This window comes from Arvicanthis niloticus, chromosome 6 (assembly GCF_011762505.2).
Source record: "Arvicanthis niloticus isolate mArvNil1 chromosome 6, mArvNil1.pat.X, whole genome shotgun sequence".
NCBI lineage: Eukaryota > Metazoa > Chordata > Mammalia > Rodentia > Muridae > Arvicanthis > Arvicanthis niloticus.
The window spans coordinates 15270236-15289797 of NC_047663.1; the positions used below are offsets into that span (position 1 = coordinate 15270236).

The 19562-nt window shown below is 46.4% G+C and overlaps 1 protein-coding gene across 15 annotated transcripts in view; it reads left to right on the plus strand.

Moving 5' to 3' along the window:
* Nucleotides 1–11242: 11242 nt before the first annotated feature.
* Bptf (bromodomain PHD finger transcription factor) overlaps nt 11243–19562 on the plus strand; it is a 94968-nt gene continuing 86648 nt past the window's right edge. For 12 of the 15 annotated variants that reach the window (XM_076935580.1, XM_076935578.1, XM_076935582.1 and 9 more), the window contains exon 1: nt 11566–11897. In XM_076935580.1, the coding sequence (XP_076791695.1) occupies nt 11696–11897 (202 nt within the window). In that variant the 5' untranslated portion in view covers nt 11566–11695. Of the gene's footprint in view, nt 11898–19562 lie in introns of all 15 variants that reach the window. The other 3 variants (XM_034507530.2, XM_034507538.2, XM_034507540.2) reach the window with 1 other exon arrangement.

The window sequence follows — 19562 nt, forward strand, 5'->3', positions numbered from 1 at the left end:
CGGCTGGAGTTATATTTGTAAACTACCTATTGCAGGTGCTGGGAATAGACTGCAGGTCCTCTGCACGAGCAGTAATATTATATAGCATTAATTAACCAGAGAACCAGCTCTGCAGTTCTTAAATTTTATTTTTAATTTTTATTTCTTTTTTGTCTTGTTGGGTTTGGGAAGGTATTTTTTTTTTTTTTTTTTGGCTTGCTTTTCAAAAATATTTATTTATTTATCTATGAGACAAGGTTTCTCTGTGTAGCCCTGGCTGTCCTGGAATTCACACCATACTAGATCACCCTCCTGCCTCTGTTCCCCAAGTGTTGAGATTAAGAGTGTGTGCCACCACTGCCTGGCTTGGTTTTTTACTTCTTAACTGAAAGAACTCTGTCAGAGCGCTGAGAAATCATGTCATTCTGCAGCGGCTGTGGGAATGAGTCCAGTCCTTGTCGCCTCCCATGGTTTTCTGAGGTCTACTAAAACAAACACACAAAAACCAAACATGGTAGTCATTGTTACTAAGTATCCACTAACCTCGGTAGATGGTTACTAGGTTTCCAGGACCCTTCTGGCTTCCTTCTCTGCTCTCATTTATTTACTCCTCAAACCAGACCAGTTTTCTAATTTCCACAGGAGAAAAATGAAGTCAGGAGGCCTGCGCTGGGGCTGGAGACATGGCTCAGAGGTCCTAGCTACTTGGTTTGCTTTTGAATTAAGGGCTTCCTTTGTGGCCTCAGCTGGCCTAGAACTCTTGCTGCAGCCTCCCCCTCCCCAGCGCTGGGATTACAGGTGTGACCCATCATGCTTCCCTGGTGAAGTACGGCAAGGCTCAGTACTCAAGCCCCAGCAGGGAAGAAAGACAAAAAGAGCTGGGTGGTGGCAGAGCGTGCCTTGAATCCCAACCCTCAGGAGGCAGAGGCAGGTCTGGAAAAAAATAAATAAATAAACATTCTAGCAGTATTTTGTGAGATAGGCGATAGGTTCTTCTTCTGCACAGTGTCTTAATATTTCTGTTGCTGTGATGAAACACAAGACCAAAAGCAATTTGGGGAATGAAGAGTTTCTTTAGCTCACATATCCTAAATCACAGCCCAATGAGGGAAGCCGAGGCAGGAACACAAACCTGCCTGGAGTCTGGAGGCAGGGGCTGATGCAGACAGAGGCCACGAGGAGGAGGGGGAGGGGGGGAGGGGGAAGAGGAGGGGGAGGGGAAGGGGATGGGAGGGGGAGGAGCCCTGCTTACTGGCTTGCTCAACCTGCTTTCTTATAGCACCCAGGAGCACCAGCCCAGGGATGGCACCACCCACAATGGGCTGGGCCCCTCCCACATTGATCACTAGTTAAGAAAATGCCCTACAAGCTTGCTTACAGCCCACTCTTCCGGAAGCATTTTCTCAACGCACATTTCCTCCTCTCTGATGATTCCAATTTATGTCAAATCGACAATAAACTAGCCAGCATACTCAGGCTGTCCTCAAATTCTTGCATAGCCCGGGACAGCCTTAAACTTGCAATGACTTTTCTGAAGCTCAGCATCTAGAGTTCTGATTATACACATAAGTCGCCGTGTCTGGCAAAAGTCTTGGAATTCTAGGCAACTATTGGATTATAAAGGTGTTTGGTAGAGGCACATACACAAAGTATGAGGCAAAATTAGGTATCTGCTGCAACCTTGGCTATGTAAATAAACCACAAGAGACCCTGGGCCTCTCCAGCCCGTGGGTTTAAATGAGGTCATGTTAACCTTGTACCCAAATTTCACTGCTTCACTGCCCCCACCTGTTCACACACTCTTCTGCAAAGGCCTTGAGAGCTTCCAAATATTTGTCAAATGTCTGTGTTTGTGATTGGGCAGATAGCTCGGTGGGCAAAGTTAACACAGAAATAGGACCTCTGTTGGATTCCTGGCATCCAAGTAAAAAAACTGGACACACACACACACACACACACACACACACACACACACACACGCCTGCCCTGGATGCTCAGGGTCACTCGGAAACCTTTACTCTTGCTAAGCCTCCCATCGGCTTGGTTCACCAGGGACTGAGAAGTTTCATGAAACTCTGGACCTGTCACTCAACTGAGAAAGTCCCTAGCAAAACTGGGATGAGGAAGCCACTGTGTCACACACCATGCCCGGTACTTTGCAATTTGTAGATGTTCAAGTGGGGTTCTGTGTTCTCAGATGAAGCCAAAACTATATTCCCCACATAGACAGGATTGCTCAGGCAACTGAGGGAGCTGGGTGTGGTGGTTTGAAGTAGGGAACCCTTTTTATCCCTTTGACAGAGAATTAAGAAAACAAATCAGAGTTGCAGGAGCATGGGTTGCAGTGAGAGATGCTGGCTCAGCAAATGTGAGCTTGTTGTGTGGTGACTGAAGCTGTCCTGAGAGTGGACAAGGGGACCCAGAGAGCTAGAAACAGGACAGAGGCCCGAGGATGCTGCCAGTGAAGGCAACAACGGGCAGAAGCAAAGGAGTCCACAAAGGAAGCCCAGGTCGGTGGCCCAAAACTCTGAAGTGAAGGATGGGGGCTTGTAAATTTTGTTTTTTGTCTTTTTGAGATAGTCTCCTGTAATCCAGACTAGCCTCAAACTTCCTGAGTAACTGAAAATGGCTTTGAATGAATGTCCTGATCCTTCCGTCTCCACCTCCTCAGAGCTGGGATTACAGGCGTGTGCCTGATCCATGTGGGGCTGGGACTGAATCTACAGCTGTATGCTTGCTGGACAGGCTCTTCACCAACTGACTGCATCCTGAGCCTTCTTCCTCTTCTTAGTCTCTGCATTTGTTTTGGTGCTGGGCAAGCACTCTACCACCACGGGGCAAGCATTCCCCCAGCCACTTCCCCTTTATGTGGGTCCTGAAATGCAGGTGGTTCCACTTGAGGTGTTCTCCCCCCTCCCCCAGCATTCTCAACTATAATGGTCCCACTCAGCCCTGAGATGCCTCAGTGGTTAACAAGAGTATATGCTGCTCTGGCAGAGGGACTGAGTTTGACCCCTAGCACCCAGGTTGGGTGGCTGATAACTGTCTCTTTTCAGTCCCAGGAGGATCTATCTGATGCCTCTGGCATCCTAGACACCAGCATTCACATGAACATACCCATATGTAAACACATGCACATAATTAAAAATAATAATAAAAGTTAAATCTTTAAAAGTGGTTCCATTGGCCAGGTGTAATCCCAGCACTTAGGAAGGAGAGGCAGCTGAATCTCTGTGAGTTTGAGGCCAGCCTGGTCTACAGAGTGAATTCCAGGATAGCCAGGACTATACAGAGAAATCCTGTCTCGAAAAACCAAACCAAACCAAAAAAAAAAAAAAAAAAAAAAAAAAGATTAAATAAATAAATAATGGTTCAATTAGTCTACCTGATTTTTTTTTTTTAAAGACAGGGTCTGGCTATGCAGCTCTGGAACTCTCTATGTAGACCAGGCTGGCCTGGACTTCATAGAGGTCTGCCTGCCTTTATCTCATTAGCACTGAGATTAAAGACATTAGATGTCACAACGTTTCAGTTTTTCTCTTTTGTTTTGAAATTTTCCTAAAGATCTGTTTATCTATGTATGAGTACTCTATCTGCATGTCCAGAGGAGGGCGTCAGGATTCATTATAGATGAATCCCATGTGGTTGCTGGGAATTGAACTCAGGTCCTCTGGAAAAGCAGCTGGTGCTCTTAACTACTGAGCCATCTCTCCAGCCCCTGTTTTTTTTTTTTTTTTTTTTGTTTTGTTTTTTTGTTTTTTTTTTTTTGGAGACTGTTTTTCTCTGTGTAGTCCCGGTTGTCCTGGAACTCCCTCTGTAGAGCAGAGATGCCTGCCTCTGCCTCCCCAGTGCTGGTATTAAAAGTATGAACCATCACTGGTCCAGTCTACAGAACAATAGTTAGTTCTTTTGTTCAACCAGGTGCCTCCTGGGGATTAAACTTAGATCAACAGGTTTTACATCAAGTGCCTTTCTCTGTTGGGCCATCTGGCTAGGTGAAAACACCTACACCCCCTCCACACATACATATGGGTTTTATCTGTGTATTCCTGGGTGTCCTAGAACTTGTTCTGTAGCTGGCCTTGAACTCATTCAGAGAGCTGCCTGACTCTACCTCCCAAGTGCTGGGAATCAAGGCATGAGCCACCGCCACCTGAATGTCTCTTTGGATTTGGGGCTGGCTACATTGTACATTGGTTAAGTGCACAGGCATCTATGTAGGCAAAATACCCATCCACAAAATAACTAAGTAAATAAATAAAACATTTAAAAAGAATCCCATCTCAGGCTGGAGAGATGGCCAGTTAAGAGCACCAGAGCTTCTAAATTCAATTCCCAGCACCCACATGGTGACTCACAACCATCCGTAATGGGATCTGATGCCCTCTTCTGGTGTGTGTGAAGAAAGCGACAGTGTACTCATATATAAAATAAATCTTTCTGGCCAGGCAGTGGTGGCACACACCTTTAATTCCAGCACTTGGGATGCAGAAGCAGGCAGATTTCTGAGTTCAAGGCCAGCCTGGTCTACAGAGTGAGTTTCAGAACAGCCAGGGCTACACAGAAAAACCCTGTCTCAGAAAAAAAAAATCTTTATTTTTTTTTTTTTAAATAATCCCATCTCTGTGTGCTGATTTGTTCCATCTTCAGAGTGACCTGAGGCCTCCTAATGTTCCACAGTGTAGATCAGAGGGTGTTCAGCAGGAACACAGCCTAAGAATTCTAACTGGATCCCATTACTTAGTATACCCCACATCCCACACACAGCCATGTGTCGAGAGGTAGTACAGAGCTCGTTGCAGGTCGCAAAAGGAATGTCTGGATGCATTTAGAGGATGAAGCCTTGCTCTCTTCGCTTGCAGACTGCTCTTTTCCTGGATCCCAACATAGCTTGAAAGTCTGGTGTTCACGCAACTGTGCAGTTTATCCCAAATCGAATATGTGTTCCACTTAGCCATGAAGTGACTACTCTCTTTCCCAAGAGCCCATGTATAAAAGAACAGGCCTGGACATGTCCCCAAGGAGCACAGAAAGGTGCAACTCCAAGCTGTTTTACTTCCATGTCACTGCCACTCCCTCAACTCATAGCCACAGCCTCATGGAGAATTTCCCATGAACAGGTGACTCAGGAGGAGAAGGTGATTTTTAAAAAAAAGTTTATGTGTATATGTGTTCATGCAAATGTAAGCTGCGAGCGTACTCGCGCAAAAGCACACGCACAGGAACACACACACAGAGTAGAGGCCAGAAGAGGGCATCAGATCTCCCCAGGAGCTAAGAGTTAAAAGCAGTAGTGGGCTGCTCAATATTGGTTGTTGGAACTCAACTCATCTGGATTCATCTGGAAGGGCAGGAAGCACTCTTACCTGATGAGCCATCTTTCCTGCCCCCTTTACAAGATCTTAACAGACAAACAGGAAGAAATCTTCCCAGCACATAAATAAGTTGTGTTTTTCTGGTTCCATTTGTCACAAGAAAGACTCTGGAAATCACAAGCCAGGTGGCCATGAACTTACAAGTGTAAGAAAGGTATAGGGGAACATCAAGGACTAAACCTAGAAAGTGAAAGCATTGTGTCTTATAAGAATATTTATCTGGCCAGGCTGGGATGGTGCACGCCTTTAACCCCAGCACACAGGAGGCAGAGGTAGGTGGATCTCTGTGAGTTTGAGGTCAGCCTGGTCGGCAAAGTGAGTTCCAGTCAGCCAGGACTTTTACACAAAGAAACTCTGTTTTGAAAAATACAAAACAGCCAGGTGGTGGTGGCACATGCCTTTAATCCCAGCACTTGAGAGACAGAGGCAGGCGGATTTCTGAGTTCGAGGCCAGCCTGGTCTATAGAGTGAGTTCCAGAACAGCCAGGGCTACACAGAGAAACCCTGTCTCGGGAAAAAAAAAAGAAAATACAAAACAAACAAACAACTATCAAGGGACTGAAGGGATGGTCTGATAGTTAAGAACACTGGTGGTGGGTGGGTGCTGGTATTGGGATGTAAAGTGGATAAATAAATTAATTAATGGAAAAGAAAAAAGAACACTGGCTGCTCTTTCACAGGACCAGGATTTGATTCCCAGCATCCACATGGTGGCTCACGAGTATCTGCAACTCCAATTCTAGGGGATCCAATGCCCTTCTGGTTTCTGTAGGTGTGGTACACAGATATTCACACAGGCAAAACATACACACACACACACACACACACACACACACACACACACAATCTCCCCACCCCCAAGAAAAACATTAAATAAGGTTTCAGTGGAGTGGAGGAAGCTTTAATAAGTGAGTGGACACCTGGTCTACAGAGTGAGTTCCAGGACAGCTAAGGCTACACAGAGAAACCCTGTCTTGAAAAACCCACCCACCAAGCAAGCAAGCAGACAACTAGCACCCATGGGGCCAAGATGGAGTTTGATTGGCAGAATACTTACAGAATATGCAGGAAGCCCTGGCTTCCATCCCCTGCAACACAAACTGGGCATGGTGACTCACACCTGTAATCTCAGCCCCCAGGAGGCAGCAGGATCAGGTATTCAGGTCATCCTTGACCTCACAGTGACTTTGATACCAACTTGTGGTACATGAAGGAAGAGGGAACCAAGACTGACCTGTGAATCTGAGGTCATGAACAAAGCAACACAAAATAACAAAGCTGGGTTTGTTTTTAGAAGGACTCACCTGTTGCCAATGCCAAGTTGGCTTTAGAAGGGATCATTAAAATACAGTTAATGCTGGGGCAGCAGTGGCGCACGCCTTTAATCCCAGCACTTGGGAGGCAGAGGCAGGCGGATTTCTGAGTTCGAGATGAGCCTGGTCTACAGAGTGAGTTCCAGGACAGCCAGGGCTACACAGAGAAACCCTGTCTCAAAAAACCAAAAACAAAGAAAAAAATACAGTTATCGAAGAGGTTTCCTCTTACCAGTTATAGACCAGCTAAACACCTGTCTAGTTCAACAATATGGTGATATCTTTCTTTTTAACTCTCTCTTTCTTTGAGATAGGGTCTTAGTCTCCTAGGTGTTGGGCTTAAAGGTATGCACGAGCTAGAGAGATGGCCCAACAGTTAAAAGAGTACTAGTTGCTCTTCCAAAGGACCTGGGTTCCATTCTCAGCACCCAGATGGTAGTTAAGAGCTGTCTGGAACTCCAATCCGAAGGGATCCAATATCCTTTTCTTGACTTCATTGGACACTTCCTGCACATGATTTGGTGTGCAAACATACATGTAGGCAAAACATTCACATACACTTAAAAAAAAAAAAAAAAAAAGGCATGCACCTTTTAAATTTTAACTTTATTTTTTAATGTGTCTGTGTGTGACCTGTGGAAGCCAGAAGAAGCTGTTCAAACTTCTGGAAGTGGAGTTACAGGTAGTGGTTTTCTGTGTAACCCTGGCTGTCCTGGAACTCACTCTGTAGACCAGGCTAGCCTTGAACTCAGACATACCTGCTTCTGTCTCCCGAGTGCTGGGATTTACCACCACCATCTGGCTGCAGTAAGAACTCTTAGCTGCTGAGTGATCTCTCCAGTCTTAGATTTTTGTCTCAAGACTGGGCCTCACTGTGTAGCCCTAGCTGGCCTAAAACTCACTGTGTATCCTTGAAATCTGCCTCTGCTTCCAAAGTGCTGGTATTAAAGACATGGGGCACCATGCCTGGCATTAAAAAAAAAAAAAAGATTTCTTTTCACATGATATATGCATTTGAATTCAAGTTCAGAGGCTTAGGTGGTCATGAGCCACCATGGGAACTGAACTCTGGTCTTCTGTAAGAGTAGCAAGTGCTTTTACTCACTGGGGCATCTCCCCAGCCCTGAGCCACTCACTGCCATAACAGTGCCTTGTACATTAAGAACCTGCTTAAGAATCTGACCTTACAGTGACCTGGCATGAGATTCACTAACTTTCTCATCTAGGCCACTGACCACAGGTATTTAGCTTTCTTTCTTTGTGCCAGGACTCAGATTTAGATTGGTGGCCCACTTTTTCTCTGGAACATTGGGGACCTTAGGTAGAGGGAAGGCAATGGCTTCAGAGGTTGGATTCTTTTTAGATTCAGAACCCACAGTTCTAAAGTTCTCTGCATCCTTCTTAAGAATTCCTTTCCTGGGCTGGAGAGATGGCTCAGTGGGTAAGAGCACTGACTGCTCTTCCAGAGGTCCTGAGTTCAATTCCCAGAAAACACAGGGTGGCTCACAACCATCTGTAATGGGATCTGATGCCCTCTTCTGGTGCTGTCTAAAGACAGCTACAGTGTACGCACATAAATAAATAAATCTTTTTAAAAAAAATTCCTTTTCTGGTTAAACAATGCACAGTCTGCAGAGTCACTTTTCCAAGGCTGGCAACTAAAAAGTCTATGTAATGCCAAAAACGGGCTGGAGAGATGGCTCAGCGGTTAGGAGCACTGACTGATCTTCTGGAAGTCCTGAGTTCAATTCCCAGCAACCACATGGTGGTTCACAACCATCTGTAACAGGGATCCAGTACCCTGATCTGAAGTGTCTAAAGACAGTTATAGTGTACTCATATAAATGAAATAAATAAATAAATAAATAAGCAAAAAAAAAATCTCTCATTGTTCCATGTGGAACTGTATTGTACACAGTATAGGTCACAGGTTACAAAGTTGGGCTGTAACCAGGAAGCATATATTTGGATCAATCTGCAAGGTTGGGGTTCTTTTGTCTTTGTCTTAGTGCAGGCCACTAGTCTGAAAGCTCAGGATGCTGAGGTCAGGACCGTTCGAGGCCAGGAATTTGCACCAGACTGCACAGTACAGTGTGACCACGATTTAAAAAAAAAGAAAAAAGCAAGCAAATGAACAAACCAAAATCCCACACTGGCACACATCTACACCCAGCATAATACCCTGTCTCAAAAAAAGTCAACATTTTTTTTTTTTTTTCTGAGATAGGGTTTCTCTGTGTAGCCCTGGCTGTCCTGGAACTCACTCTGTAGACCAGGCTGGCCTCGAACTCAGAAATCCGCCTGCCTCTGCCTCCCAAGTGCTGGGATTAAAGACGTGCGCCACCACTGCCCCACAAAAAGTCAACATTTAAGAATATATATATATATAGCCTTTAAAAAAATCTTTTGCCATTTAATCATTTATTTGTGTATGTGTGTGGGCATGTGTGTCACAGCTTGTGTGTAGAAGCCAGAGAGAAACTTTCAGGAGCTGAATTTCTCTTTCCTCTCCCATTTACTTTTATTCTTGAGACAGGATCTCTCGATGTCGCCCTTTGCCTCCTGAGTGCTGGGATTAAAGGCTTGCCGTTATACCCACCAGGTTGTCTTCCTGTGGGTTCCAGGGATTGAACACAGGTCGAAAGGTGTGGTGGCAAGGACCTTTACCCATGAGGCATCCTGTTTGCTCTCTGTTAAATAACTTTATCTCTCTTGTCTACACACAGACATGATGGCACATGTGTCATTCCACAGCCCAGTTTGATGCCAGACTAGGTCACTCTATCTAAAAACATATAAACATGTTACAGATAAAATCTTCATATTTTCTTGAAAAATATAGATGATTTGGAACAGGGGTGGCGGGACCTGTCTGTAATTCCAGAGTTTGTGAGGCTGAAGCAGGAAGACTTCAAGTTTGAGGCCACCCTGGAGTTCATAGTGAGAGTCTGTGGCAAAGTCATTGCAGGGTGTGGTGCCGGACATCTTTGCTCCCAGCACTCAGGAGGCAGAGGCTGGAGGATCTCTACCATCTGGAGGTCAGCCCGGTCTACATAGTGAGTTCAGGGCCAGCCAGGGCTGCACAGAGAGACCCTGCCCTAGTAAAACAAAATAAAACATCTACTATCACCAAGGAAGATCTGAAGATCTGCTTATTTTGGGCCTGCATTCTTATAGTTTCACTCTTTGAACAAAAGTCTACCTGTTGTTTACCAAATAACTCAAATGGCTCCCTTTCTTTACTTATGCCTTGAGGTCCCTATGGGTAAGTTTACCACTCTCAGGGATCAATCGAAGTAAAGTGAATAAATAATAAATTAGTTGGCAATTAAGTTCTTGCTTTTTAATTTTCACTTCATTTCTATTCATCGAACTATATTTTAATAACCCATTTAGTGGGCTGAATACTATTAACTATTTTTCTTCAAATCACCTTTTCAGTTCTCACATCTATCAATAAGCACCCATACAAGCTCCTAAAACCTTTTCTTTCCAAAGCCCACCCCGAGGACACTGTCTCGAGCCACCTTAATTTGGCGACATTTGGTGCATGTGCTTTGAAAATTCATTTTAGTGACTAGTTACCTAGGCCAAACCAAGACTGGTAATTTGTCAAGTAGACATTACTAGGTAACCCAAACACATAACTTTGTGAAACCAATTATAGACAGGACGCCATCCTTCCTATTGCAAGTTCCTGGCTGAGGTGTGGAAGTTCCTAGCTGGGAAGAGGGAAAGGTGCCTGGAGGCTGTCAGTCAGGAGCCACGCTCTGGAATTTAACCCTGGCTCTTAGGGTGGGGACTCCAAGAAAGTCAGTGAACCACTCTGGGGGTGTGGCTCCCAGCGTGCAATCCTGGAACAACTTCAGGACCCTCTGGATTCAAGCCTTTGGGAGCTCTCTATCGGACTGACTTATTTATCTCTTGCTCCAGTCCCTGCGTGAGTGGCTTTGCGTGGCGACTGCCCTTAGTCTTTAGGTCGCGCCTCTCCGCGACACTCCCCTCCCCGCTCTTTCTGCCTCAATTTCCCCCAAAGGACCAGTGACTTGGGGGAAACTCCCTGTTTTCCGGCCCCGGTTTGGGGAGACAGGTATTGAGGTCTTCCAGAGCTCCAGCTGGGGGGGGTGGTCTCCCAGGAGGAGACCCCAGACTAGGGGACATCCCAAGCCACCCATCTCGCTCCTGCGCCGCCGCCGTTCAGCCGCGCAGGGGCGCTCCGGGGCCTCCCCGCCCCCGCCGCGCCGCTCCCGCGCTCCCCCTAGCGGCCGCCGCGCTGCCTCGCTCTGTCCCAGGCTCGTCGGGCGGCGCAGCTCACGTGACCGCGCTCCGGGCCTGCGGCCGCTGTCGGTTCCCCCAGTCACCGAGCGAGAGGGAAGAAACAAGATGGCGGCTGCAGGCGATCCGGAGCGGGGCCCCGGCAATTCGGACTGAGCCTTCTCTCTCCACCCCGCCGCTGCCGGGCCGCGCCCCACCCGCCCGGGCCCCGGCGCCCTCCCCTCCCCCTCGGCCCCGGCGCCCCCCGGCGCCCCTCCCCCCACCCCTTCCGCTCCCCCCCCCACAAGCCGCGGCTCCGACATGAGGGGCCGGCGGGGCAGGCCGCCCAAGCAGCCCGCAGCTCCTGCTGCGGAGCGCTGCGCCCCGGCCCCGCCGCCGCCGCCGCCGCCGCCGCCGCCACCACCACCACCGCCGCCGCCGCCGCCGCCGCCGCCCGCCTCCGGACCCATCGGGGGGCTGCGCTCGCGGCACCGCGGCAGCAGTCGGGGCAGGTGGGCCGCCGCCCAGGCTGAGGTGGCGCCCAAGACCCGGCTGAGCTCGCCCAGGGGGGGCGGCCGCAGGAAGCAGCCGCCACCGCCACCGCCGGCCTCCGCCAGCAGCGCCAGCGGCCCGGGCCGGGGGGGCCGAGGAGGCGGGGGCGGCAGGACGGGGGGCGGGGGCGGCCACCTGGCCCGGACCACCCCGGCCCGCCGCGCCGTCAACAAAGTGGTGTACGATGACCACGAGAGTGACGACGACGACGAGGAGGAGGACATGGTCTCCGAAGAGGACGAAGAGGAGGAGGAGGATGGCGACGCCGACGAGACCCAGGATTCGGAGGAGGACGAGGAAGATGACATGGAAGAAGACGACGATGACTCCGATTATCCGGAGGAGATGGAAGACGACGACGACGACGCTAGTTACTGCACGGAAAGCAGCTTTAGGAGCCATAGTACATACAGCAGCACTCCAGGTACCCACCCAGGCCGCCTGGAGACTCCTTCCCCACCTCCTCCCCTCCCCCTGGCTTGCTCCCTCTCTAGTGCAGTGCATCCTGCTTCCTAGCTTTCCCCCCTCCCGGCCTGTCCCCCACGCGGAGGCCACGGCGCGTCTAGTGACAAAAAAGACAAAACAAAACTAGATTTGCAAGAGGAAAGAGGCGCATTGTTCAAAATGGAGATTGCATTGTTGCAGTTTGCAGGCCACACACTCGTTCGCTCTTCTTCTCCCCCCTCCCTCTCTTTCCTCTTCAAAATTTGTGCCAAGTGCGGTGTCTCCACCAGGCAGGATTGAAACTTTGGCACACGTATCCGTTGAGTTCGTCTTTCTCTCCTTGTTTTGGTATGAGTATATATATATATATTTTTTTTATTATTTTGCAATGAAAGAAACCTCCTGCTTTGCAAACCGTTGCATGTTTGATATGTTTGTTGTAGATTTGAAAGAAAAATGATCTGAGATTTAAAAGAGAGAATTTAGATCGTGGTAACACACATAGACGTTGTTTCCTTTCCTACCCTCTAGTTCTATAGTTTGGTAACTGTTTTGGAGGAAGGGTTGTTGTTGTTCGGTGAGCAGGGAGCTTCATGGGGTCCTGAGCGCTTGTTTGTGTTCTTCGAGTGAGTACTCGTGGTCGCGTGCAACAGTTGCTGGCAAATGGCTCATTAAAGAGCAAAAGCAGAAAACTACACCAAACCAAGTTTGGCAATCCTTCCGATTTAAAGTTACTTTGATTAAGTTCCAAATAAAAGTATAACACCACGGGGCCGTGTGTCCTAACCAGTTTGATCTCGGCTTTGCGTGGGAGAGGCAGTTTCGTGGCACCTGTTGCCGAAGATGTGTGGTTGATCATCTAGGCGCAATTGCCAAAGGTGAACTTTTTGAAGTCACGGTATAGAAGTGTCAGCTTGGACCTGACAGGACTTTTTCTTGTTACTCTTTCTGAGGAAAAAGCCCTTCCTGGATCGGCAGTGGGTTTCATCAGTAGTGGTGAATAATTTCTTGAGGTCGGCCCTGAAATGTGTGTCTTGTTCAAGTAAAAGGCACACATGCAATTCTTCCTGTGTATTAAATGAATAGTTATGGGGGGGTGGACCTTAACTTGTAGCACCAGATTGTCACGCTTTTCCTTTATGTTTCTTTTAACCTGGATTAATAAAATTAAGATCTAATTGTAAGGACAGTCACAAAGTAAATGAGGACACATGAGGGTCTTTCTTACGAGAGCCCGTCATACCGTTCTCAGAGAAGATGAGGGCACTAGGAGTGGTTACATGTAAGTGTTTTTACTTTTTTTTTTTTTTTATAACTGCTTAAGTCCCTAACTGTTGCAAGTATGAGAATCCAGCCAGATTAGATTGGTTAACACCAAGTGAAAAAAGGTAATTTCCTTTGCCTGACTGTGAGAAGGTTGCCTATTTTATGGGATATGGAGGGAAGCGATCTTTTAGTAACTTCTTGCCAACTTAGTTTACTGTGGCTTTGATAGCAATAGGTTTTACTTTAAGAAATTATGCGTTGGGTGTCTTTGGATCAAGAGCTCAAAATTGAACTGAAGACAACATTAGTGGAAGAAGTTAGTTTTTGAATTAGGACTGAGGCATTTTGGCAGGGCAGTTCAAGTTTTAACTCCTTGAAGACCTGGCCAACAGTACTGATGCATTGAAAGGCATGAACATGCTGAATTAGATTGCAATTTGTGCTTAGGGGTCCTTTTTAAACAACCATGTAAAATTTGGGTACTTTTATAGTTTTGTTGTTGCTGTAAAAAAAGTTTGTTTTGAGACAGGGTCTCTCTACATAGCTCTGGTTATTTTGCTGGTACTCACAATATAGATAGGTCAGGCTGGCCTTGAACTCATGTGCCTCTCTGTCTCTGGAGTACTTGGCAAAGTCGTGTCCTTCAATACCGTTTTCTTCTGAATGACATTTACAGTCTACCTCTGTGTGCACTTGTCCTATGATTATGGGAATGAATGGTTTTAGGAGTAAGTTTGGATAACTTGTTGTTAGTAGGGAAGAAAATTGATAAATCTCTAGTAGGTGCCGTGACTTAAATGTTGAGGTTTTTTTTTGTTTTGTTTTTTTTGTTTGTTTGGTTTTTTTTTTGTTTTTTTTTCAGGTTTTAAGAAACTCAAGTTGGTGTAATCAGAATTGGATAAACACTTTAACCAGTAACTCTTTCTAACAGCAGACAGTATACTTTTTTAAAAAGAACTTTTAAAAAGATGTATTTTTATTGTTATTTTTAAAAATTGTGTGTATGTGTATGTGAGTGAGAGTGTGTGCAGGTGGTATGCATGTCTGCAGGGACCAGAGGTGAGGTGTCAGAGCTCCTGGAGCTGGAGTTTCAGATGGTCCGAGAGCCATGGGACATGGGTGCTGGGAATCAAGCTCAGATCCTCTGGAAGAGCAGCCAGTGCTCCTGTTTTAAACTGCCCTTTCATGTGGCCTGCCAGGCCTTTTCCTTTCTTTATTGGCTTTATTAACTTGAGTATTTGGCCGTTTGAAACAAATTACTTCTTCAGATAATGGTAAAAGGATGCTACATTTTGTGTTTTTGGTTTTTAGAGTCTGCCTACTTGTTTTTAGTGAATATCCCTGATGGGAGTGAGTTGAAGCCAGGGATATGATGCCATTAGTGTTCTTGTTGGTCCTTGGGAGGAGACCTTTGGTTATGATGTGCGTTTGTAGAGCCTGGGTTCAGATACACTTAAACTGTGCCAGAACAGTCAGGGCTACACAGAGAACAATAAATAAATAAATAAAGCCAAAAGAAAAAAAAAGATACACTTCAGAGCAGGTCCAGCTGGGTGTGGGGTGGTCCATGCCTTTAGTCCTAGAACTCTGGAGGCAGAGGCAGAGGCAGAGGCAGGAGGATCTTATGAGTTTGAATATAGTCTGTAGTCTGGTCTATGTAACAGGCTCCAGTACAGCCAGGACTACCTAGAGAGACTGTGTCTCTGAAAGAAAAAAGAAAAGCAGGTCCAAAGAAGAAAGTTGGGGGATGGGGGGGTGTATGCTGTACAGTCAAGGCTGAAGAGGAGTGTGCTTTAGGTAATGTAGACTAATTTGATTAGTTTTTGTAGTTTAGAACATTGGCTTGAATATTACTGGCATATTAAATCCCTAGTATAAGAGCTGTGGATGTAGTTCGCCTGACACAGTGCTTACTTAGCATGCATGAAGCCCTGGCTTCAGCTTCCAGCCCGGAAGCTGGGTTCTTAGGGTGGGTCTCTAATCCCAGCACTGTGGATATGGAGACAGGAGGAACAGAAGTTCACAGTCATCTTTATCTACACAGTGACATACACAGCTTGGGTCACTGTTGGACCAAGTGCACCAAGTAGATACTATACTATTAAATAAGATACTTAAAAAAATAAGTTTCTAGCATCACAAGTATCACTGACCTGTATTTGAGTACTCTGAGATAATGTAGCTGTTGGTGCAGACTGTCTTAGGTAGTGCTGCTGTTGTTGGGATGAAACACAAGACCAAAAGCAACTTGGGGAATGAAGAGTTTCTTTGGCTCACATATCCTAAATCACAGCCCAATGAGGGAAGCCGAGGCAGGAACACAAACCTGCCTGGAGTCTGGAGGTAGGGGCTGATGCAGAGGCCAAAGATGAGTGTTGCTTACCGGCTTGCTCTCTAATAGCTTGTTCAACCTTCTTTCTTATAGCACCCAGGAGCACCAGGCCAGGGATGGTACCCCCTCAGTGGGCACCCCCCACCTCCATCACTAATTAAGAAAATGGTCTACCTCTTCCTTGGCTTATACAGCTGGGTTTTCTGGAACATTTTCTCAGCTGAAGCTCCCCCAGTCATCTCTCAGATGACTCCAGCTTGTGTCAAACTGATATAAAATTAACTAGTGCACAGAGATTATTAAAGTCACAGACTTTAAAAGCTCAGTATCACCGGGGCATGCCTTTAATCCCAGGATTTGGGAGGCAGAGACAGGCAGATTTCTGAGTTCGAGGCCAGCCTGATCTGTGGAGTGAGTTCCAGGACAGGGACACAGAAAAATGCTGTCTTGAAAAACAAAAACAAAACAAAAAAAAATTTAAAAGCTCATTATTTACTTGTTAATGTGTGTGTGTGTGTGTGTGTGTGTGTGTGTGTGTGTGTGTTCCAGTCAGGGCTTCTTTGTGTAGCCCTGGCTGTCTTGTAACTTGTTCTGTAGACTGGCCTCAAACTCAAGAGATATCCCTCTGCCTCAGCCTCTGCCTCCACCTGCCAAGTACAGCAAGTAAAGGCAAGTTTCACCACTCCTGGCTTTAAAAGTTTAAAAGTTTATTTTATTGAGGACTTTTTTTCCTTTGTGACAGCAACTTATTGTAGGCAGGCCTGAACTCACTGCCACCCTCGTGCCTCAGCCTCTCAAGTACTGGGATTAAGGTGCATGCCAACACACTGCTGATTTCTTTCTTTTTGTGGAGAAAAAAAAAAAAAAAACAAACTTTTTCCTACAAAGCAACCACTACTGATTGATGTTAGTTATCAATCAGTACAAACTTGCAACTGTCTCATTTTGCTTGAGTTACATGCATTTGGTTGACTAATTTTATTTATTTATTTATTTATTTATTTATTGGTAAAGGTTTGAGGTAGGGCCCTGGAGGTCTGACCCAATGCTTTCGTACATTTGTTCCTCTTGCAGAAGTCCCAGGTCCCATTCCTAGTGCCCACATGGTGGCTCCCAACTCCAGTTCCAGGGAATCCAAAATAAATAAACCTTAAAAATACATATATTAAGAAAACCTTCATAGAGTTAGTTTATCTGGTAGGTATTATTTCCTAGTACATGAGAAGGATTATATGGAAAATTCTGTTTTACTTCTCCACCCCCCTCGCCTGTTTTGTGTACTGGGGTTTGAACTTAGGTAGGCAAGCGTCCTATATTCTATATGCCCAGCCTGTTTATTTTTTTAAGGTAGGATCTTGTTAAGTTGCCTTGAATTCGACAGTCTTTTTGCCTTAGCTTTCCAAACAGTTGTACACTACCAAGCCAAACAAAAAAAAATCAGGTTTTTTCCCCCCTTTTTCAAAAAAGATGTCACTGTGTATTCCTGGCTGGCCTAGAGTGAACTCACTGTGTGACCAGACTGGCCTTGAACTTGTGCTGATCCTTGTCTCTCAGCCTCCTCAGTGCTGGGATTACAGGATGTACCACCTTGTGCTGCTTAGAAAGTGCATTGGGTAGAGTTCTGACAGCACTTTGAAACTTAGCATTTCTGATAAAAATGAAAAAGATTTATGCTATGTTTGAGCCACAGTGGCCTTTCTATGAGACGTCCTGGAATATTTAGCTATGATTTTTAAAATTTGGCATCTTTTACAACTTCAAAACAGAATCCTGGTATCCTGGGATCCTTGATGATTTATGTCCTCTAAGGATTATGACAGCAGAAGTAGGTGGCAGAGATACTCTGAATGAGCTGTAGGTTCCCCAGAAATAGAGAACAGTACTACACTGACAGTATTTCCTCTTTTAGTGACACCAGTGTGTGGACTATAGAAGGCAGCATCTACACTCTGGTTTGGGGGCTGTTGGTGTGGCCAGAAGCTTCCTGGATGGGCTTGTAAGGAGGGAGGCGGGGCAGGAGCAGCATGATCTCAACACTGATAGTCAAGTGTGGGCAGAGGTGAGTGATGTTTAGCTGGAGTGAATCTGAAGTCAACTGTGAAGCTGCATTTGATACCCTGTGCTGGGCAGTTCCCTGGGGGAGCAGGCTGTGGCCATGTCCTTTCTTTCTTCCCTTGCCTGCTGAATTAAGAATCGGGTGATCCCAAGCCTGGAACCCTGAGTGGGGTGTGGTATTATCATCATCAGTACCCAGTGTGGAAACTCAGCCTCCTACCACACATCAGGTCACGGAGATGTGCTGCAAGCCTCCCCTGCACTGAGATGCACCTGAAAGATGGCCTCAAGACTTTTCTGTCTCTCTCACAGATCTGTGTTACATGCTTCATTCTGGTTCCTGGAATCAACTAGATCTGGGAGTAGTGGGGTATGGTCTCAGTGATAAGCTAGATTCCTGTTCTCCAGGGTTCAGCAGACTGGCTAGGAGGGAAGTGAGCTAGCTGCCGGGACCTGGAGGAACTGTGAAGTGCTGCTTGGCAGCTCAATCCAGGAGTTTCCTGGCCTTGACCCATGAAGTGTAGAGAAAGAAAGTACCAGCCATGTCTCTGTGAGAAGGAAGGCTGTAAGATCAGAGATGAGAGAAGATCTATTTGACTACCAGCACCTGTGGAAGTTAAACTTGAGAAGTAAATGACGGCCAGGAGGGTTACTATAGTCAGGCAACACGATCTGAGTATCGGTGAGACATGTCCTACGTTTGTGAAAGTAACTAGGCTCGTCTGTGGTTCAGACTCACCTGCTCCTCTGATCCCTGCCACAGGCACATTTGGAAATGGGGCAAGTGCAGCAGAATCTAGGAGGTTGGCTCAGGAGCTCTGGTTCCTTTGGTTAGGCTGTCCTTTCTCACTCTTGTCCCTGTTCTCCCTGTGACTGTAACTGGCAGGGGTATCACAGATTGACAAGGTGTGGAACACATGGGCAGCAGTGATCTGGTGAGAGACCAGGAACAACTTGGTCCCCTCTGCCTAGATTCATAATCCTTGTTGGGATTTATTTATTTATTTATTTATTTATTGTGTATGAATACACTGTAGCTGCCTTCAGACACACCAGAAGAGTGTAATGGGGCATCAGACCCCATTACAGATGGTTGTGAGCCACCCTGTGTTTTCTGGGAATTGAACTCAGGACCTCTGGAAGAGCAGTCAGTGCTCTTAACCGCTGAGCCACCTCTCCAGCCCCTTGCTGGGATTTATTGTTTCGATTCCACTTGCTCATCCTGATCCATTTTCTTCATCTGTATGGAGTACTTAAAATCTTGGCTTCATAGTTAAAAGATATTTATTGTATGCATGTGGGTGTCCACATGTTTGCTTGTCACATGAGTGTTGGGTACCCTCAGAAGCTGGAAGAGGGTGTCAGTCCCATAAGGCTGGTGTTATAGATGCGAGACGCCATGTTGATATTGAGAATTGAACCTGTGTCTTCTTAACTGTTGAGATATCTCCAGCTCTGTCAGCTTCATAGTTTAACAGTAACCCCATTCTTTTTTTTTTCCCGAGACAGGGTTTCTCGGTGTAGCCCAGGCTGTCCTGGAACTCACTCTGTAGACTAGGCTGGCCTCGAAGTCAGAGATCCGCCTGCCTCTGCCTTCCAAGTGCTGGGACTAAAGGTGTGCGCCACCACTGCCTGGCAGTAACCCCATTCTTAATTTTAAAAATGTTTTTGGTTATTTGAAGAGATGCCTTAGAAGGCACGTTTCTGTTCTTCGAGTCCCTCCCACCCCCACTCCAGACCAGGTCTCACTATGTAGTTCTGGCTATCCTGGCACTGTATACACCAGGCTGGCCTTGAACTCACAGAGACTTACATGCCTTTACCTGCCTCTGCCTTCTCAGGGCTGAGACTAAAGGCCATGCATAGGTCACTCCACCTAGCTATTTGGGAGTTTTGTTTTGCTGTTTGGGTTTTGTAATTTTTTAAAAAAGATTTATTTAGGTGTTTCAGTGTTTTGCCTGCATGTATATATGTGCATCAGGTCCATGCCTG